Source organism: Sarcophilus harrisii, chromosome 3 (assembly GCF_902635505.1).
Source record: "Sarcophilus harrisii chromosome 3, mSarHar1.11, whole genome shotgun sequence".
Lineage (NCBI taxonomy): Eukaryota > Metazoa > Chordata > Mammalia > Dasyuromorphia > Dasyuridae > Sarcophilus > Sarcophilus harrisii.
In genome coordinates, this window is record NC_045428.1 from 278,703,463 (window position 1) to 278,726,773 (window position 23,311).

General features: G+C 32.1%; 2 protein-coding genes across 5 annotated transcripts in view; one reads left to right on the top strand and one right to left on the bottom strand.

Annotated features, from left to right (window-relative positions):
- The window catches only part of LOC100918193 (putative protein FAM172B), a 194,813-nt gene that overhangs the window by 67,201 nt on the left and 104,301 nt on the right, over positions 1-23,311 (top strand). The gene's annotated exons all lie outside the window — the stretch shown is intronic.
- Positions 1-23,311, bottom strand: part of SENP7 (SUMO specific peptidase 7) — a 156,646-nt gene that overhangs the window by 37,294 nt on the left and 96,041 nt on the right. For all 4 annotated transcript variants that reach the window (XM_031959602.1, XM_031959601.1, XM_031959603.1 and 1 more), the window contains 6 exons: positions 18,823-18,856; positions 16,385-16,564; positions 14,299-14,561; positions 12,287-12,423; positions 8,226-8,342; positions 284-406 (listed from right to left, as the gene is read on the bottom strand). In XM_031959602.1, the coding sequence (XP_031815462.1) occupies positions 284-406; positions 8,226-8,342; positions 12,287-12,423; positions 14,299-14,561; positions 16,385-16,564; positions 18,823-18,856 (854 nt within the window). The remainder of the gene's footprint in view (positions 1-283; positions 407-8,225; positions 8,343-12,286; positions 12,424-14,298; positions 14,562-16,384; positions 16,565-18,822; positions 18,857-23,311) is intronic.

The window sequence follows — 23,311 nt, forward strand, 5'->3', positions numbered from 1 at the left end:
ATTTAAAGAATTCTAAAACTATGTAATATACTATGACCACATAAATAGAGTAAAAGTGAATAAGAATGAATAGAAAAAGAATTCTAATGAAGACAGAGTGGCTGAAAAAAATGATACTTTCTGAATTTAAAATAATATAAATTAAATAGGCTAGATGTTCAACTTTGATTTTTTAACAAAATATTTTAAAATGCTGATTCATATGAAGCAATGTTAACTCAAGGTTCAAAAAGAAACACTAAGAAATAGCAAAACAAAAAATTACTTATGAAAGTCAACTTACGAAAGGTTTGGATTTTCTTCTATTGAATTATTTTCTTTTCTAGTCAGGCATTTGTAAAAGAAGCTGCTAAAAATGTGGCTTCGTTCAACAAGTTCATCTGATGCTTTCTCCAAAATAAGATATCTACAGAAGTAGAGTAACACCAAAAGAAATCATTTATGACTTGAAAGTTTTGACTTTTAACTCAGTCTCTTATAAAGCATTTTATAATATATACTGGAAAATCTAAGTTTTAGAATTTAATAATATGTAGCTAAATATCACCTCTTCCAAAAAAGAGCTAGGAGAACCAGAACTGCTTAAAGAAGTCTTGAATAAATTTTGGAATTCTAATTAAACCAAATTTCAAGATAATTTCCACACAAAACATTTTCTTTTAACCAATATGTTTCTTTTTATTTCAAGCATTTTTCTAGCAAACTAAAGACTTATTTTAAGCCCTTAAGAACCAGGGAATTTAGAACATTTATCAGCTGTTTTCAATAGTTTATTAAAGAATAAAAAATAAGCATGTTCTCAAAAACAAATAAATACCTTTTAACAAAAAAATCAAACAAGTACATTTAAGCATCAAAGTAAATTAAATTCAGAGTAAATAATCCAGACAGTCAATTCAAAACTAAACTGAAATCTAACCAGACTTTCCTTTTTTTAATCTTTCCATAAAAGATCTTATTTAAAAGATAATTTTGAACTATTTTTCTCTTAAAATATAAGAATAAAATGATTACATGAATAAATTCTGCAGCAACTTTTTATATCAAAGATAATGGTGTCAGTGGACACAAGTAAAATCAGGACTGCTCCTACTAAAAAGAAAATGTAGCAAGGATCACATAAAACTATCTGAAATTACAGTATTTACTTAATCATGGAGCTAGGAAGTTGTTTGCATTGAAGAGATAAAAGAAAACTTTCTTCACAGTGCTCTTTTACATTTCATCAAGTATTTCTTTCATTTGTTTCCTAAGCCAAATATTTGTCAGCTATAATTATTACATCTATGTGTATTTCTTTATTTCCATGCTGCCAAAAAAAAAAAAAAAGAAAGAAAGAAAAGATTCTACTTTAATTATCATATTCTAATACTTCAAGTATCTGTGATTTTGTCAGGGAGAGTACTCTTCAATAAAAAACATATCTTTAAGACTTAGTAAATGGTCTTAGAGCACTGTTCTAACTAAAAAGTTTAACAGGTTAAGTAAACTTGGCAATAACAAGCTTCTTTGGTCTTCCCCAATGATAAAATAATAGAGCCTGACATCTTGTAAGAACCAAAATTCACTCCAGCTTGATAGCACATGCTCCAGCATGCATTCTGTTGGAATAGTCTTTCAGAACCTGAGGTTCTCACTATACCAAATTGAAAGCTCTGATTGGGACTTTAATAGAAGGAAAAATGTTTGCAAAAAGTTTTCTGCTCATTATTTCATCTAATCTTTAAAGTATGATTCAAGTTTCAAAATGCTTTCAAGCTTATAAAAAGCCTTACTACTTACATAATCTTATTTTATCTTCACAAAAACCCTGTGAAATAAGTATTACATCTGACAGATGGTTCAAGTGACTTAACTGATGACAAAGCTAATAAGTGTCATAAGGGAGACACAGCTCAGATATCTTTAGTTTTCAGTCTGTTTCTCTTACAACACCGCCTCAATTTGCCAAATAGTAATAATTACATTCCCATTTAATCTTTAATGTATTTAATAAAATTATGACTTCCTTTTTCACCAAAATCCTGCTTTGCTGCACAGGGAACCTTGCTGCACAGGGAACCTTGCTGTTTGAAAAGCTATATCAGCAGAACACAAAGAGCGTATCAGAAGTTTTAAGACCACCCTATCTAAATTGTAGAGGGACACAGGGAAATTGACCAAAGCCACTCTTCAAAGTGATTTCCTAATGTATAGAGGGGCTATAATCTATGTCAAAAGGGAGAGTTCATGCTATAAGAAATAATGAATATGGAGGAACATGAAAAAACTTACACAACTTAACACAAAGTGAAATAAAGAGTGAGGAAAACAATATAATGACTATAATATTGTAAACAGAAAAAACCACCATTATGAAATATTCAAAAATGAATGTTGTGAAAAATTATAAGCTTGACCCCAAAGAAGAGAGTCTAGAATATACCTCCCCCAACTCTTTCACAGAAGTGGGAGGAAGGAGAGTATCCAGAGATGTAGAACATTACATAAAATGTCAAGTTTTTTTTTTTTCAATATACTGATGGGTTTTGATGATGTTCTATTTTCTTTCTCTTTCTCTTTTTTTCTTTTTTTTGGGCCGTGTGGGGTGGTTTGAGGGGGGATCCATTATAAAGGATGGTTTTCTGAAAGAAATAAGACCACAGAGAGTAATCTTGGTAATATTTTTTAAAATCCTACAAAATCTAATTTTTAAGGAAGAGTACTCACACTAACAAAAATATACATCCTTGAGATTATCCCTTTAGCATCAAAGAAGATAAATAACAAATATTGTAGAACAGATGAAACTAGATCTTATTAAGTAACCAAATATATTTTCTCAATTCAAAAGCACAGGCAAAATCTGTAATAACAATACAGTGAATACAAAGAGTAAATTCTAAGTTTTAACCTTAGCAAGGGAAGAAAGTCACATATAAATCTCATCCTGTTTAAAAGTGAAAATTAGGATTAGATGCATATCTCCATATAAAATATAAAGAGATATATTTCTAATTAGATCAATGATCTATTTATTTAAAAGATCACAAAATTACCAGAAATTCAATGATTTATTTCTTGCAATTGTGAAGACAATAGTCAACAAAATAAATTATGGAAGACAAAATAAAATAATTCAATTACAGAAAAATAAAGAATTTTTGTATGACAAAAGCAATGCGATTGGAATTTTTGCAAAAAAAAAAAAAGACTGAGGAAACTCTTTACTGTAAATACTTGTTATATAAATTTGAGGTCAAAAGAATTTAACAGAAAAGAAATTAACATTCAAAGAAACTGCCATAAAGTTTATGAAATCAGCAATTTATAAAGGAAACAAATTGTTTCTTAAAAGTCACATGAAATATTGTTCAAAATCTCTAATAATCAGAGAAATGTAAATTAAAGCAACCCTTAAATGTCATTTTTAACCCATTATGTTGGCACAGAGTTAAAAAGGAAAAAAATTCAGTATTTACAGAGCACTACAGAAACAAGCATTGCTGAAAGAGTTGTAAATCAAATTAATCTTTTTTGGAAAACAATGTAGTAAAATAAATTACAAAACTTTCCAAAAGGGGTTTTCACACAGGAAAAAAAAAAGGGGACAGGGCGGCTCTTTTAATTAAAAAACATTTAAGCTACAGTAGTCATAATAACAAAAAATAACAAAAACATAACAAAAAACATAACAAAAAATAAGACAATAAAATAAAATAATTTTAAAAATAAGCCATGTATCCAATAACTGAGGAATAATTTATAAAAAATAAATATGAAAAGTAATGCAAAAAAGTATAATCAGAACAATATATACAATGATTACAAATATGTGATAATAAAAGAAATAATAATGGCAATAAACACCAAAAGAATATACAGAAGAAAAGGTATGCAACTAAAGACATGGGAGCATATAGAATGTTTTTTTTTTTGTTTTACCTTATTAATTTGTAAAAGTTGATATTCACTTACACATAAATTTTAAGTAATGAAGTTTTTATTTTCATTTGTCACTTGAATGTTTTTATTGAAGGTTACCAAATTTAGATCAAAAATTAATTCTGCTAAAAAAATACAACAAACTAAAAAGATGCTTAATTTCTACAATAATATTAAATTAAAATTTGACTTTCTCAACATTATTTACTCTGCACGTTCTTATATTTTCATCTTTTTCTAAATTTCTTTCATAAAAACTATAGTGGTAACAAGAATTGACCATAATTTAGGACATAGAGACCTCAAAATCAAATGCAGAAAGGCAGAAATAGTAAATGCATTTTTTTCAAGTCACAGTGAAAAAAAAAATTACATTTACTAGAAGGCCAGGGGAAAATAGACCAAAAAGTAACTGGAAACTAAATAATCTCATCCTAAAGAATGAATGGGTGAAACAAAAAATCAAAGACACAATTAATAATTTCATCCAAGAGAATGAAAATAATTAGACAACATACCAAAATTTGTGGGATTCAACCAAAGCGATAATAAGGAAAAATTTTATACCTCTAGATGTTTACTTGCATAAAATAGAGAAAGAGAAGATCAATAAAATGGGCCTGCAACTAAAAAAGCTAGAAAAAGAACAAATTTAAAACCCCCAATCAAATACAAAACTTGATATCCTAAAAATAAAAGGAGATTAATAAAATTGAAAGTAAAAAAAAAAAAAACTAGTGATTTAGTAAATAAGACTAAAAGTTGGTTTTATGAAAATAGATAAACCTTAAGTTAATTTGACTAGAAAAAAGAGGAAAATTAAATTGTTAGTTTCAAAAATGAAAAGGGAGAACTTTCCACCAAAGAAGAAGAAATTAGAGCAATAATTAGGAGTTATTTTGCCCAACTTTATGCCAATATATTTGATAACCTAAGTGAAATAAAGGAATATCTACAAAAATATAGATTGCCCAGATTAACAGAAGAGGAAATAAGTTACTTAAATAGTCCCATCTTAGAAAAAGAAATTTGCTATTAATCAACTCCCTAAAAAAAATCCCCAGGGCCAGATGGATTTACATGTGAATTCTACCAAACATTTAAAGAACAATTAACTCCAATATATCTATATAAACTATTTGAAAAAATAGGGAAAGAAGGACTCCTACCAAACTCCTTTTATGACACAGACATGGTACAGATACCTAAACCAGGTAGGATGAAAACAGAGAAAGAAAATTATAGACCAATTTCTCTAATGAATATTAATGCAAAAATCTTAAATAAAATATTAGCAAAGAGATTACAGAAAGTCATCCCCAAGATAATACACTATGACCAAGTAGGATTTATATCAAGAATACAGGGCTGGTTCAATATTAGGAAAGCTATTTGCATAACTGACTATATCAATAACCAAACTAACAAAAACTTTATGATTAACTCAATAGATACAAAAAAAGTATCTGATAAAATCCAACACCCATTCCTATTAAAAACACTAGAATGTATAGGAATAAATGGACTGTTCCTTAAATAGTCAGTAGCATCTATTTAAAATCATCAGCAAACATCATATGTAATAAGGATAAACTGGAACCATTCCCAATAAGATCAGGGGTGAAACAAAGTTGTCTACTATCACCATTACTATTCAATATTGTGTTAGAAATGCTAGCTTTGGCAATAAGAGAAAAAAAAGAGATTAAAGGAATTAGAGTAGGTAATGAAGAAACCAAATTGTCACCCTTTGCAGATGATATGATGATATACTTAGGGAACCCTAGAAAATCAACTAAAAAACTATTAGAAATAATCCACAACTGTAGCAAAGTTGCAAAATACAAAATAAATTCACATAAATCATCAACATTTTTATACATCACTAACAAAATCTAATAGCAAGAAATACAAAGAGAAATTCCATTTAAAATAACTGTCTATAGGATAAACTATTTGGGAATCTATCTGCCAAGGGAAAGTCAGAAACTATCTGAGCAAAACAACAAAACACTTTCCACACAAATAAAGTCAGATCTAAACAACTGGAAAAATATCAAGTGCTTTTGGGTAGATAAGTAAATATAATAAAGATGACAAAACTTCCCAAAATCTATTTATTTAATGCTATACCAATCAAACTCCCAAGAAACAATTTTACTTACCTAGAAAAAAATAACAAAATTCATCTAGAAAAACAAAAGGTCAAGAATTTCAAGGTAATTAATGAAAAAAAATTGCAAATGAAGGTGGCCTCGCTATACCAGATCTAAAATTATATTATAAAGCAGTGGTCATCAAAACCATTTGGTACTGGCTAAGAAATAGAATAGTCGATCAGTGGAATAAGGTTAGGTTCACAAGATGAAACAGTCAAAACTATAGCAACCTAGTGTTTGACAAACCCAAAGACCCCAGCTTTGGGGATAAGAATTCAGTATTTGACAAAAATTGCTGGGAAAATTAGAAACTAGCATGGCAGAAACATTGATCCACATCTAACATCCTATACCAAGATAAGATCGAAATCGGTTCATGATGTAGACATAAAGAATGATATTATAAACAAATTAGAAGAATATAGAATAGTTTACCAATCAGATATGTGGAGGAGGAAGAAATTTGCGACCAAAGAAGAATGGAGATCATTATTGGTCACAAAATAGATAACTTGATTATATTAAGTTAAAAAGTTTTTGTACAAACAAAATTAATGCAGGCAAGATTAGAAGGGAAGTAATAAATTGGGAAAACATTTTTACATTTAAGGGTTCTGATAATGGCCTCATTTCTAAAATATATAGAGAACTGACTCAATTTTATAAGAATTCAAGCCATTCTCCAATTGATAAATAGTCAAAGGATATGAACAGACAATTTTCAGATGAAGAAATTGAAACTATTTCTAGTCATATAAAAAGATGCTCTAAATCACTATTGATCAGAGAAATGCAAATTAAGACAACCTGAGATATCACTACATACCTCTCAGTTTGGCTAAGATGACAAGAATAGATAATGATGAATGTTGAGGGGATGTGGGAAAACTGGGATACTAATACATTGTTGGAATTATGAATGGATCCAACCATATTGGAAAGCAATTTGGAACTATGCCCAAAGGATTACCAAACTCTGCATATCCTTTGATCCAACAGTGTTTCTACTGGGCTTATATCCCAAAGAGATCTTAAAGGAGGGAAAGGGACCCACATGTGCAAAAATGTTTGTGGCAGGCCTTTTTGTAGTGGCAAGAAATTGGAAACTGAATGGATGCCCATCAGCTGAAGAATGGCTAAATAAATCATGATATAGGAATGTTATGAAATATTATTGTTCTGTAAGAAATGACCAATAGGATGATTTCAGAGAGGCCTGGAGAGACTTACATGAACTGATGCTAAGTAAAATGAGCAGAACCAGGAGATCACTATATACTTCAACAACAATACTATATGATGATCGATTCTGATGAACGTGGCTCTCTTCAACAATGAGATGCTTCAAACTGCTTCCAGTTGTTCAGTGAAGAAGAGAGCCATCTTTATCCAGAGAGAGACCTGTGGGAACTGAGTGTGGTTCACAATAGAGCATTTTCACTCTTTTTGTTGTTGTTTGTTTGTATTTTATTTTACTTCTCTTTTTTTCTTGTACGGCACAACAATTGTTTAAATATGTATGCATGTATTGTCTGTAAGGCATATTTCTACCATGTTTAACATATATTGGACTACTTGCCATTTTGGAGAGTGTGGGAGAAGAGGGAGGAAATTGGAACACAGGGTTTTTGCAAGGCCTAATGTTGAAGAATTATCCACGTGTATGTTTTGAAAAATAAAAAGCTTTAATAAAAAAATAAAAATTTAAAAATTTTTAAAAAAAACTATAGTGGTAACAACTGTCATACTGAATTCTACTGTCTATTGGAAATGAAAAAATGAAACTAAGCTGTCAAAATTTTTGTAGGCCAGAAAAAATGAATTTCACAGGATGATAATGACCAATTAGAAAACTGAAGATTCAATAGAACAAGTCAACAGTAGAGCTGTTTGGCCAAAAATCTATATTTGTGTGATACTTTTCAATTTTGGCATTAGTGGATATGTCTTTAATGTGATGAGTGATAATAGATTTACATATAAAAAAACTAACAAAACTAAAACCTGACAAGTTTCTACTAACATGTTTTGAGAGTGTAATTAATTAAGATACTTAAAATACCATTTTCCCCCTAACCTTTGACAACAAAAGTAGGTGAGTTACTATCAAACATAGAAAAGTATGTTTGGTATTTTACTTACTTAAGATAGAAATCAATGATTACATCATTAAGAAATTCTCCATCTTCTAAGCACTCTAGGTCTTCATTAGTAACTCCTAATCCTCCTTTTGTAGGTGGTGGGGGATATACAATCAATCTAAAAAGTAACAATGAAGTTAAAATAATTATAAATTGGGATTCAAAGTTCTATTAATAAAACAGGATTCTGATACAGAAAAAGAATGGAAATAAACCATAAATGTTATATTTCCCTTCTTCCTAATGTATCAAATTTTATGCTCAATTTCTTTTCTGTGAGTTTCTTTACAATTCCTTATAGAGCATTCTCATTCATTCATCTCTCTCCTTTTCCCCCTTTCTCTCCCCCCCCCCATAAATCAATAACAAAGCATAGTTTGTTACTCTAAGGGAAGAGGGTCTTGACTTTCTTGTTGTCATGGACCCATTCATTTGGCTGTCTAGGGAAGCCTATGAACTCCTCAGAATAACAGTTTTCAAACACATAGGATTACAAAGAAAAACAATTAAGTTGAAATACAGTCATCAAAATATTTTTTAAAATAAGTTCATACACCCCAGATTAAGAACTCATTCTTTATAGGTGTAGCTTTCTTTTACCTAATAGAAAATAAGACTAAAATAAATGCTTGGGATCCAAGTCTCCCCAAAGAAAGATACTATATAAACCAAATAGAAAAAATTTTTAAAAACTTGAAAAACACTTTCTAGTATCTTGAAAATACTAGAAACCAAACTATAGTAAAAGTCAAGATCTTTTCCTCTAACTTCTAGTACAAAAGTTCATAAAGAATGACACTTGTGAATTATTGCCCCAAAGCTAGGTTGGAATAGTAGTGAAGGAAGCAACCAATTCAATGAAGAAGGGCTGCTGGTTTCCTCTATGACCACTCCCTCAGACTTCTTTACCACATCTGAATCTATAACCCACACTTGTAATAGTGGATATACCCTTCCAAAGGCTCTGAACAAGGCCTTCTTTCTCATTTTTCTAACATTCTGTCACTCAGCAACCTCATCTACTCCCATGAGCTTAATTATCATCTTTATGAAGATGACTCCCAGAGGAACAGAACTAGCTCTGCTTTCTTGTCTGAGTTCCAGTCCCAAATGCTTATAGGATGTTTCAAACTGGATGCCCCATAGGCCTCAAAACTTAATGTGTCTAATTTCATTATCTTTTTTCTCAAACCCATTCTTCTTTCAAGTCTCCTCAGTTCTTTGTCACCTCGAATCATCAGGTTTGTAACTTCAGCATTATCCTAGTAAATAGTGAGATGGCTCAGTAAAAAGAGCACTGTACCTGGAATCAGAAAGCTATGAGTACAAATGTGACCTCAAACACTTACAAACTTCTGTGCCTCAGTTTCCTCATTTGCAAAATAAGGATAATGATAATATCTACTTCCAAGAATATTGTAAAGACCAAATGAAATAATAATTGGAAAGAGTTTAGCAGTGTCAGGTAAATAATAAGCACTACATAAAATGTTACCTATTTGGGCAAGGATGGGGAAAGAAGACAAACCTTCTAATTTGTCTTCCTACCTCAAATCTCTCCCACTTTAATCCATCATCCACACAATTGCCAAATTGTTTCCTAAAATGAAGATAAGATCATGATACTTCCTTTCTCAATAAATTCCAGTGGCTTCCTGTTTTCTTTAGGATGTAATGTAAACTCTGGTAAGAATTTAAAGTTCTTCACAACCTGGTCCTAATGAAGAGGGGAGTCCAGAAACTCTTTCTATCTGATTTTGGGAATGAGCTATGAGGTAGAGCACTTGAGAAGCTCCTTGAACCCTGCTCTGTGAGACCCACCCCAGGGAATCAAAATAAAAATGGTTTATGTAGGTGGGACTAGTTGAATCAGGAGCTGGAGAACTCCAACCCTAATGAATTAAAGATTAGTCAAGAAAGACTCATTCAATTCTATTCAATTCCAGCTCAAACTCACCCAGTCCCCATTAAGAGCAAACCCCAGCTTGTAGCGAAGCTTTCTATTATAAAAAGAGCCAACTTGGGGCTCAGTCCTTGCAGAGGACCTAATATGCCATGCCAAGGAAACTCTCTCTCTTCTTGGCATAGCAAATGATATTCTCTTTCAGCATTACGTTCTCTTAACTCCCTCACCTATTTCCCTAACAATACTTTATACCTCTCTGTTGGGATTTCTCTACTAGAAACTTTACTTCTCTATCAGGACCTTGCCACTAAGGAATTCAGTCTTTCTATTCATGCATAGCAAAAGCTGACTTCCCAATACCAATAATAAACTTTTTTTTATCAGTCTAGCTTTTCAGGTTCATAAATTCCTTTATGAAGGACCTCTGTACAGCCAGAAGGGGGTTCCCACAACTCCCTACTCTGCACCAAATCCACAGGGGATTTAAGGGAGCCAAACTTCTTCATTTGGTTTCCTGAACCCTAAACCTGCAACTAACCTCATCATTTAACTCCCTGACCAGCACAAATCCTGATCTCATCATTAACACAACTTTTAGAAATTCTTGCACCTTACAATTTTGTTACTATAGTGTTCATGAACAAAATAGCTTTGATACTGTTCTTCATATACAATACTCTATTTCTTGTCTCTATCTCCATACCTTTGGATCATATACCCCATGCTAAAATGTACTCCTTTCATACCTCTGACTCAAGAATCTTTAGTTTCCCTCAAAATTCAACTCAAACATCACCTTCTCTATTAAGCCTCTTAGTCCCTCACAACAACTAGTGCTTTCCATCCCTAAGTACCTTATATTTGTTTAATATATAATTATCCTGTAAATACTTAACATATGTATGCATTGTTTCTTTCAATAGAACTTAAGATTCCTTTGAGTATAGATTTGGGAGGGGAGGATATTGGCAGTATATGTGTATGTCCAGCATTTAGCACAATGGCTAGCACACAATAGGTGTGTTAAAATGCTTATCTAATTGATTTGCATCTAATTTAATTTTTGCCCTAATGAACACTAAGAAAAACAAGGATACCTAAAAATTCCATGGGTTGATGCCATACTTTGTTATAAATTTATTATTTCACTCATATTTTCTATACAATAGGAATTAAACAGGGGGGGAAAAAAGATTCTCAATTCTTTTTCTTTTTCTTTTTTTTTTTGGGGGGGGGGGGGGGGGGGGATTGGGGTTAAGTGATTTGCCTAGGGTCACAGAGCTAGGAAGTGTTAAGTGTCTGAGGTCACATTTGAACTCAGGTTCTCCTGTCTTCAGAGCTGGTGCTCTATCCACTGCACCCCCTAATTGCCCCCAGATACTTAATTCTTTAGGTATTCTCCCTGTTATATCAGCATGAAAACCCAATAGAAAGCTAAAATGAACAAAGTGGTAGTTCTAATACTATTTGAAATGACCCAGAGTACTACACATTTAAAACACAAATTGTGTTTTTTCTATAATAGATTCAAATATGAAATGTTTAATACAAAAATTTAAAACTTATAAAACCACTTTCACTCAAATATGACAATGTTTTTTTCTAAAAGATCAACCCTGTAAAATATGAAATTTATATTATCACTCATTTTGAGTTCTCAAAAAACTCAGCAAAGTAGCATTTTTTTTTGGGGGGGGGGCTGAGGCAATTGGGTCACACAGTTAGGAAGTGTTAAGTGTCTAAGGTCAGATTTGAGCTCAGGTCCTCCTGACTTCAGGGCTGGTGCTCTATCCACTGTACCACCTAGCTGTCCCCCCCCCCTTTTTTTTTAAAGGCAATCAGAGTAAAGTAACTTGACTAAGGTCACATAGCTAGTAAGTGTCCTAAGCTGCATTTCAACTCGGGTCCTCCTGACTCCAGGGCCAGTACTCTTATCTATTATACCACCTAGTTGCCCCACACCTTTTCTTAAGTATTTATTTTCACTTTCTCATAAATTAAAAGAGAAACAAAATTGCTAAAACTTGATTTCACTTTGGAAAATTTCATTTCAAAAGACAAATTTCCAAAATTGGACAGCTAGGTATGGAAGCTGCTTTTCAGCCTTAAGCACTGTGCCCACCTAATACAAACAGGATAAGGTAATTAGTACATACTTTTTAATTGGTCCAGTGTTTTTTACTTCTTTCCATTCATTATCATCTGGATTTGATGTAATAGAAAGTGAATAGCAACCACTACCCCTCTTCTGCAAGAGAGTATAGCTAGGCTTGGTTATATTGGCATTTGAGGCCTACAAAAATAAACAACAAAGAAAAAAGTTATTTTTATGACTGTACATATTAAATCTTGAAAATACAAAATAAAAACAAAACTTGGGATATATGAGGAAGATACCTACCTGAATTAGTATCACATTAACAATATCGGATATATCTATATCTACATATATTTGGCAAAGTGTAAACAAACTCTTGAGATTCAAATCTTAGCGCTAACATTTATATGTGGGGTAATCATGAACAAAAAAGCTTCTCTGAGACTTGGTTTCATAATTTGTAAGATAAATGGAAAATGATGAACAATCCTACCTCAGAGGGCTATTAAGAAAAAAGTTAGTAATCCTTAAAGAATTATATAAATGTGAATTGTTAAAATCCTCATTATAAGTAGACTCAATTCCATAACCATAGCTTTTCTACAAGGGAGGCATTTTGTTACTATGAAAATACTGCTACAATTAAAGTCAGAAGACCTAAGTTCAAATGTTATGCTACAAATGTTATACTACAAATATGCTACTCACAACTTGTTGTTTGGTACAAGAGTGATTCACCCAGTCACACAGCCCATAAATTCTTGTCTCTAAGACAGGCTCTCTATATCCACAATAACATATTGCCTCTAATTTATTTTTAAATAAGAGAAAACAAACTATCGTGGCTGGTTAGATTAGCTAGTAGAGCACATTGTAAGGGAAAGGTCATGATTGAAAAACTATTGCCACAAAAGTAAACAGAGAGAATATGAAATGTATGAGCTCAAACTCATTGTCACTGTGGAAAAGCTTATGGTGGGAGAGCAGTGTCATTTATAGCATAGCATTAAGTAAATTATTCAAATGTATATAAATCAAATAATGTTTTAAAAGCAACAGAGGAGCTTATTATTTAAATTCTGTAATGAAACATTGCAAAACAAACACTCATTTTTAATACACATTTATTATTTTCTTTATCTAGTTTAAAGATTCAAATTTGGTTGTTTTTTTTTTTGTTTTGTTTTGTTTTTTTAGTTTTGAGGAGGTTTTTTTGTTTGTTTTTTGTTTTATACACACACACACACACACACACACACACACACAGGACCTTGGTGGGATATAATGATTTCATATAGCAGCCCTGTTAAAATCTAGAAAAAGTTTTAGCAAAAGTTGTAAAACTCTCACTCTCTGGAAATCATTTGGTTTCTTTTCATTTCATTCAATGGGTAGGAATTCAAGGAAGAAAAAATAGATGCTTATTAATTGAAAAAAATAAGTTTTAAAAAGAAAAAACAAAACTTCACTCAAGCTTATTAAAATCAGGCTAATTAACTTTCTGTGAGAATTCAAGGTGGCCTTGAAAAAAATGATAAGAAGAAAAAATACATTCAGATGGCCAAGGAACTTGAGAAATGAAAATTGTGGGCACAAGAAGGAATGCCATCTGAATGAACATGAAGTCACTCCACCAGTTGCAAACTTCAGTGTCTTCTGATTCTTCTACTTCAAATGTCTAGTTTTGTGCTTTACTAGAATTGTTAGCTCCCCCAAAAAATGGTCTAAGAAAATAATGACCTGAAAAGCTGCTAAAAGATAAGGGTAAATTTAAGGTCTTTGATATTCCCAATTATAAATGGGAGAAGAGGGGTAAATATCTTTCCTTCTTCCATCTATCATGTAGTCTTCCATAGATTTTCCAGCCCAAAAGAATCAGTCTGAAAATACAGCTGACTATAATTTTAAGTATGTTCTTCTTCAGAGCTAAAATGGATAATTAAATTGACACTGGCACACAACTAATGTTTACCTGGAGAAGCAGAGAAATGTTTACCTTCTAGTATTCAAAAAGTGGCTTAATTTCTCTTATTAAAGCCCTTTTTGCTCATAAAATTATCATGCACTGACCTGAGGAGGAGATTCTGCCTTTGTTTCAACAGCAGGCACTGGATTATGGCAGTATTTTGAAGAACAATAATAATCGATAAAAGAGCTTTCTTTTGCAGATAAGCCTTGAAGCAAAGAAAGAGCCTGGTTCCAAGGCAGTGGATGACAAAGGTCTAATGATCTTGTTTTCCTGCTCACTTCTGCCATCACCTCATTCAGTTTATCTTCCTCCTCTTCTGAAGCTGGTTTGCTCAATTCAAGAAATATGAATTCATCAGACTTAGCTAGAAAGAGAGAGGAACCCATTTTAATCCCTGTTTTCATTTTGTCTCTCACTAAACTTTGACAAATATTAGATTATTAATAATGGTATAAACTGTGATCTCTAATTTAAAAGATGATCATAGGCTACAAGAAAACATTAATAAAATATTAACAGAAATTCATGTTGATTGGCCATCCTATTCCTAATTGCCCTATTTAAGAAATTTCTAATGGAACCACAATATTGCCATGTTTCTTTTTATTTTTCTCCTATCAATTAAGATACATTCAAGTGTCTTTCAAGAAACAAAGTGCTTCATCAGCAATCTCTCATTTGACAAAAATTCTTCCTAAACTTTCCCTCTCATCTGCTATTTTAATTCTCAATCCTTTGAATAAGTCTGTAGATACCAAGAGCAAGAGAAAAGACTGAATGATAAACAGTTTGTATTGGCTTCATGAAAAATGCCCACTATGCCCACTACTAATAACTCTGAATTGGGGTAACATATTTCCTAATTAATTTTATCCAATTATGATTTAAATTCACTGGGCTTAAGTGAGAGAAACCAAATATTAAAGAGGAGAAAATACCCAGAATATTTATATTTAATATTTCCCAAATAAAATATAATTTTAAATAAATCTATTCACCTGGTTGTATGCATATTTTTGGTAAAAAATCAAGAAAGAAGTTTCTTTTTATAATCTATACAAAGCATATAACTTTTTCATACATAAAATTGCAAAAATGTCCTGAGGGGTTGCTTTAAGCTGAATGTTTTTTGCAACTGACATAATATGAATCAAATCAAAGAAATAGTCAAGTTCTAGCCACTGATTAGGTCAGCAATTATTTCTCAAACTTCTTTATATCTCTTCCTCTAGTAAATTCTGCTTTCCATAGTCTCATAGATTTACAGATAGAATAGAATTTAAACATGATTTAAATCAATCCTTTTATTTTACAAATAAGGAAATTAAGGTCTAAAGAGGTGAAATTTAAGTGCTAATATTTAAACCCCAGTTTTTTGACTCCTTATCAAAAGTGCTTTTTCCAAATGACTGCACTATGAGTCAGAAAAGCTAAGATCAACTGAAAAATCTCAACACTTGCTATCTACAAGACCACAAAAAAATGACTTTGCTTCAATTTCCAAATCTGTAAAATATGAAAAACAATACTCTCTACTTCATATAACAATGAAGAAAAAATTTCACAAAACTTAACCTATTATATAAGTATTAGTCATTATTCCTTTTCTTTGGCCTCTCTGCTTGAAGGATTCAAGATTATCAAATTTCCCACTAAGTTTCTAACTCTGTATATAAAGACACTACCTGAAGCAGCAATGGTGGCCTGGTCTTTCTTTTGCTAAAATGTCAAAGGATCTTAAGGCTCAACTGTCAAAATAAAAATTACTTAGAAATACAGATTATTTAGAAATAGAGACAAATCTTTGCTTTAGTAATTATCACTACTATCTTTCCAGGACCAAAAAAATTGTTGGAGGAATGGAAAAATGGAATTTAACACTGATTGAAAAACTTTGTCACTATTTCTTAGAAAACAGAAGTATGAATCTCAAAGATAAATGAAAATTGTCTAAAATGTCAGCTAATTAACAGAATTACAGATTCAGATACTAAGAGAATCCACCCACTCACCCCACACTTCATAATTATCAGGAGGAATGATACAGGAGGAAAAATATAGAAAGCTACATATAGCATACAGTACTAAACCAAATAAGTAAACTCAAAAGGGAAACTGGAAAAGGAGACTCGACTCTTTACAAGATTTCCCCGTATCTATAGAATTTTAAATCCACCATACACTTACATAGCTGCCTTAAAACAGATTTACCAAGTTGGTTTTCAATCATTTCTAGATAATCTGAAGATGTCCAGAGGAAAATGATAGAATTTCTCCTTTTACAGTGGTTGTCGTCTTTATGTGTCCACAACCCAAACTTCTTTAAATGAATGGTATCCACTAACAATGAAATCTTATTCAGAGACACTAAAGAAACAAAAGAAAAAGTTTTAAACAGTCTAGAATTCCCAATCTAGGTCCAAATGACTTTTTCAGCCCTATATGACATTATTATCCTTTATGAATTTTATATTAAAAAATAAAATGGGATATTATTTTGCTAGCCCCTGCATTCAGAATTTTACCTCCTACTTCCATGAATTCATTCACAGAAGTTGCTCCTTTTCCCCCCATTCTTGGAAAGTAATCTCCTTCCCACCTCATATCTACCTTTCTGAAGTTATTTTCCTAAAAGACTTAACTAAGAAAATGTTAAGATTTTTCCCTCCACAAATAATCTTATATTTAATTACATGTGAATATTTTATGTCCTCTAGTTGAAAATAAGCCTTTTAAGATTTTGAAGTTTTTATCTCAATATGCCTAGGAATTGGTACATAGTAGAATTTTAATAATTGAATTTCTGAGCTTTACTTGACTAAATATAAGAATGAATTCAATCAAAACCACAAAGAGAAATAATAATTAATCATTAATTGTACTTCAACTTCAGAGGGTCTAGTTTCTTAAAATATGTAATTCTTATATAATTTATTAAAAAGACAAATTGAGGAAAGTTTTCTTAGGTTAGAACTTAGACCATATAAATCCCTTACTTTGAGCTATGATCTAAAAAGTTGAAAAAGGTTGAGTATTATCAGTAAGAACCATGAAACAGTATTAGTGATTTGGATACCAATCAAAACTCAATTCATACTTGGTGGATTACGGGTAATTGTTGGTAAGGATGACATCTTTCTAATTAAAGTTTCCCTTTTCCTCTATAAGCACTTGCATTAAACTACAAGAATGATATATAATAAATTATGAACAGCAATAAAAGGCAATAAAAATTGACTTATTAAATCTCCTGATATTGATTCTTTCCTATCAGTTACTGTTTTCCCCCTTCATTCTTTCTGCACTAAATTTTTCCAAATATGACTTTCTAAAATAATCTTAATGCTTATATCACTGAAACTTTCTAATACTTGTAGATTAATTTTTATCTTCCAAACTACTAAAGTTGAGATATCTCATAATGATTTATTGTATTGCACTAATCAGACCTCTTAGTATTTTTACTTAGTATGATATAAATATTGTGAGAGCTGACTTCTTAAACATCAACACTATCACCCTCATTCATTATTTACAAATTTCTGCAGAGTGGTCTTCTGTGGATATAAATTTATATTTATAGCCTTTGGTATTATCTTTTTCATTATTAAAATAGAAGCACTCTCTTCTAATGTTCCTGTTTAAAATAATTTTCATGCCATTTCCCTCATCAACTCCCCTTGAAGTTCAGGTGAAAATAACACTTCTCTATCTGGTATTTTATTTTTATTTTGCAATGTCAGTATTAATCTAGTAGTTTTTTCAATGAAAAATAAAATGCTCCAAATTGTCTGAGCATAAGCTTGAGATTGTCCAACCTATCTTTTATTACTTTAATGTCTAAAGGAACTATAATTTTATCAGTCTGCACATTCTCTACCAACAAAGATATCAACACCTCTGTAATTTAGTAGTCTTCAAGAGGTATAGTAGTCAAAACCATAGGTTAACCTAATTATGGGCTTCACCATGCTTAGTTTTCTGATGCTGGGAACACAGACATATAGTAAATCAATGGCCCTTCCTCAAATTTTTTTCAATATTGCTAGAAAGAACTTGCCAAGACTTGGGTTTAGCTGGTATAATTCTGAAGAACCAAGAATTCTTTATCAAACTAGAAATAATATAAAATTATATCTCATTAAGTCCACTATTATAGATCTCACAAATTCCTATATACCTTAAAATACTGTTTTAAAATGTTCACCATTTCTCTAACTTTTCCTTTGACATATCCATTTTCACATGTCCAAGGGAACTCCATTTTTAAGTTTCCATTAGAACTTTAGTTCAATTATTCCCAAGAAAAGAAAACCATGAGATGACTTGCCATTATTTGTTATAATACACATAAAACTATATATCTAAATACTGAACTATTCTGAGAACAGTTTTAGATAAATTTTCAAAATCAATAATGCTAAAACTGCTGAAACTAGTAAATTAAGTTTAGTCCATATAACACTAAACTTTTAGTTATGCTGAAGTGCCATAATGAAAAGCAATTAAGAACAAAAAAATACTTGGAAAAGAATAAAGTTATTGAAAATATTTTAAAAGAAAATTGGCAGAAATGACATTTTATACTTAGAATTACAGTAAAGCATAAAGCAGTAATTGCTTACCTTGAAATGGAATCTTTATATACTTTGTTGTGAACTTAAAGGAAAAATAAAAAAGTAAGTTAGTTTTGCCATATTGCTACTTAAAATTGTTTTCAAAATTTTTCTTTTTCAAATCATAAACTTATTTTCCATAGCTTATAGTATAAAAATTATGTCTCTCTCTCTCAACCAATTTCATATCATAAATATTAAAGAATGATATATTTCTCACATGCTCAGTTTTAAAACCAGTAAGTCAAAAAACTCAGGTAGTTCAGCGAACATTAAATTACAATAACATCTTCCTTCATATACAAAGTTGTGTTTCACCGGTACAGAAATAGAGAATCCAGGATTCCTTATCAGTTTAGAAAGAACATAATATTCCACCTCATTTAAGCTACAATTATTTCTAATCCCCAAGTTCTTAGATGTTTCAAAAGTTTGCTTTACCCTTCCCCAAGCTTTTCCCTTATTTTTTTTTTTTGAGATACTTGCTATTTTAATCTACTTTCCCATGTCTACATCATTACTTTCTAAGAATTTTCCACGAAAAAAAAATGTTATTTCCATTACTATCAGAAAATACTGCTCCATTGTAGAAATTTTGCTATGAATGTTATACAATTAGAGATGATGAATTTACACTCATCTACTCACATTCACAAATTCACATTGACAAATTTGTGAGATGGCTGGTCAAGATTTGTAATGAATTTTGGATAGTACAAACTAAAATGGTCCCCACTCAAGGTTCAAATTTATAATGTTGGCCCCCAAATTAATGTTCTCTGATCAATCAAATTGGTAAGAGATTTCAATAAAAATAGCAAAAATTTGTCAGTGAAATACTGGGCTTTCTACATTTATAAAACAAATAAATGTGCAATGGTACAAATCATTAATCATTATTACATTTCAAATATTTCTCAAAAAATTCTATTATTTTTGTTTTCCTACTCTGTATACTCCTAGTATAGATTTGTCAAGTTAGATAATTCACACTCCTTTAGTACAAGTCAGTGAGAATCTAGTGCAGAGAGCCTGCTTTACTTGCAAGTAGAAAACTATGAAAAAAAAAATGTTTGTATGCACTGGTTATAGATTTGACTAAAAAGATTCAGTTTAAAATAAAGTCAAATAAATTTTTTTCTGGTACTTTTAAAGAACTCTTATTTGCATTTAGCCCAGTGCCAAAACTCAAGAAGAAAGTGGATTTCTAAAACAAAATTCTTAAAATGAGTACACTGTATAACAAATGAAGCAAAGTCTAAAGCTACTGCTAAAATGTTTTTATTGAGCCTACAGACTTATAAAAAACATTTTGGTTAACAATAAATTTGTTTTCCTCATAAAGAATATATTCCTACTGAAAAGTGTAATGTTGTAATGAATGTAACACAGAAATATGTAAGGCTGGTCCTAGGCAAAATTTGTGAGAAGCATTCCTCCCCTTTTTATGCTCTTTTATACATGTTGCAGTGAAAAACTACAAACTTTTAAGCACTTTCATTCTCTAACAACTGGGACAGACCTTATATCAACCTCATAAAGTGACAAGATTTGGATCTTAATTCCACCTCAGCCACACAGATATTGTTCTGCCCTTGATCTGGCCATTACCCCTGATTATTCTACCTCTCTTTAACCCAAAATCTTAAATTCTTTTCTCTGAAGATAGCCTCCTATCCTTTAATCTTTATTTTGGCTTCATCTCTACTAAACCTATTCTTCATCCTCATCATGATATTCTGTCCTCATATTTCCCCCAGTCCATCACTCCTACTGCAATCTCCCCCTCGCCCCCCCCCAATTCAAAATTTTTACCCTGTGATCATCCAGTTCCACCTTAAATTGCCCTCGAACTCCTAGCCCCTTTGTTCTATCAGTCACATCTTGCCAAACCCCAACTACGGTTTGCTACCACTTGCTCCAATCCTATAAACATACTGCTAAATGTTTCTTAGGGAAAAAAAACACATAATTGTATTTATTGGGACTACTACAAATTTGTTTCTCAATCTCAACTTGACCTTTATGCTACACAGCAATCCTTTTCTTCTTCTCTAATTTACTATCACACAGTAAAGATTCCAAATTTTCTCCTCGGTTCTCCAACTTCCTATAAAACTTTCTCTTCTCTCCCCAATGGGACCTCATACTTTTTTTAGAAAACAAAACCTGGATTTTATTTCTAGATAAAGAGATCACCAGACCTCAATTCTCCCTCTGACCTTGTAGTTCCCTTTTTCTATTTATGGGTTCTACCCAGAATCTCCATTATGAGAAACCAGCATCTTGAATTCTTTAGGCTTAGCCACCATGCTAATTGAGGCTACCTCCTCTTCCCTCCTTTCTCAGCTTTTCAGCTCCTTTTTATTATGCATCATCTTTTAATAGAGTTCAGGAGCTCCTTAAAAGCAAGAATGGGGGGGGGGGGTGCTTATATTTGTGTTCCCAGCATTTCACACAGTGTACACAGTATCTAATAAATGCTAACTGACTTGACTTGATAACATCCTCTTCTATACTCCGTATTTTAAAATTCATCATTTCCCATCCTCTTCTCCTTGCTCTAATTACTAAAGAGGAAGGTGTGTCTTTTCTAAACCAAAGCTAATCTCTCCACTTGAACTCTGAATCCCATCCTCTCCTGTCTCTTCCAGGCACTTGTCCCCTTGATCTTAACTAATTTTTTCTCATTTTTATTCCCCTTTAATCACTGGCTCCTTCACCACCACCTACAAAAGATTCCTATATATTCTCCATTATTAAAAATAAATACTTCCCCTCAAACAATTGTCCCAAATCTCTTCTCCTACAACTAAACTCCCTTTTCCAAACAAAGGTGTCAATAATCATGCTCCCATTTATTCCACTCCCATTCTTCTTAATCCTTTGCACTCCAACTTCTGACCCCACCACCCAACTAACATTGGTCTTTCTCTTACAATGATAAATCCAACAGATTTATCTCAGTCCTCATCCCTCTTAAGATTTCTACAACTTTTGATACTACTGAACATGTCAACTTCTTGGACATTGCCCTACCCTGGTTCTTCATCTTGTCTGATAAAATAATATGCAGTGGAAGATGAGATTTAATAGGTAAAAATTACCAAAATTACCAGACTCATTTCTCTGATAAAGAAGGCTTTCCTGTGATAAAAGCAACCAAGCACAGGGACTGTTTGTCTCTCTTTGTCTGTCTGTCTGTCTGTCTCTCTCTCTCTCTCCCTCTCTCTTTCTGGAGCTTTCCCAATATTTGTAAGACAAGGGACATGCAGAAGTCACATTCCTTGGGCTGCTTGAAAGATAACAGCTGCTTCACTGAGAGAAATGGGGGTAGGGGAAAAACAAAACAAAACAAGGAGTGAAAGGGCAAGTGGGGCCCAAAGGGCTGAATCTTGGGCTCGATGTCTCTTAAAAAGAAAGCGTAAGTCCTCCATTGATTCACAGGAATAGGGTGGCTGACTGGTATCTGACCCAGGGTTTTCTCTGATCCAGTGTGACCAGGTGGGTTGTCCTTCTAGTATAACTGCTGTAGGAGTCTACTTTCCTGAATTATCATCTTCCTCACTCCCATTAAGTGTGAGTACACATCTTCCAAGTCTAATAGGTCTTTTCTTTTCTTTTTTTTTTATATTCTCTTCCTTGATAATCTCAGTCATTTACATGGGGAAGACAGATTTTGATTAAAGAATGAATCTTTCCTCAACCTTTGCTTTAAAGAATTCTCAGAGAGCCTAATCTTCTGGTCTAGGTAGGGAATACAGCACAGTATACTTGAAAAAGCAGGAGATGGGGAATCAGAAGAACTGGATTCAAATCTCATATCTGCTGTTTACCATCCATGTGACCTAAGACAAATCATGCAACTCTTTTGGCCTCAGTTTTCTCATCTTTAAAATAAGGAAGTTTGACTACATGCTCTCTAAGAAATCTTTCAAATTTAAACCCAAACCTTATTAACTATATGTAATGAGCTGAGTAGGATACAATCCACCAATGGTCTGAATATAAGTGGTTGAGTTGTGCTAAAACAACTATATAATTTCCATCAAACCAGTGAATAGTGGCCATCATGTTATTTATGTCTAACATGAGGAATTCAGTGTGCATACTCCTCCATCGGACATTTCCCCCTCCAACAGAAACTAGATCTCTAAAGATTATAACTATTGACACTATTATAACTGTTGTCTACTAGCACTGCTACTGTGTAGTTATGGAATGGATTCGGTAATGCTGGCCCAGTACTATGATTATTAAGCTCTTTAAAAACACTCTAGCTTCACACCTAGTCCATAACATAGCTCCTCATCAGCCATTTGTGAGACAACTTCAGCTACAGGAACATAGTATTTGGAGACCTAGGACAGTAAGGGTTTGACAAGCTACCTCCCAACCTCATGATTTCTACAGGAAGCTCTACTTTCCTGTTATTCTTGTGGTCTCCTGATAGAAAAACCAATGGAGAAACAACAGACACAATATAAGCAAAGTCATT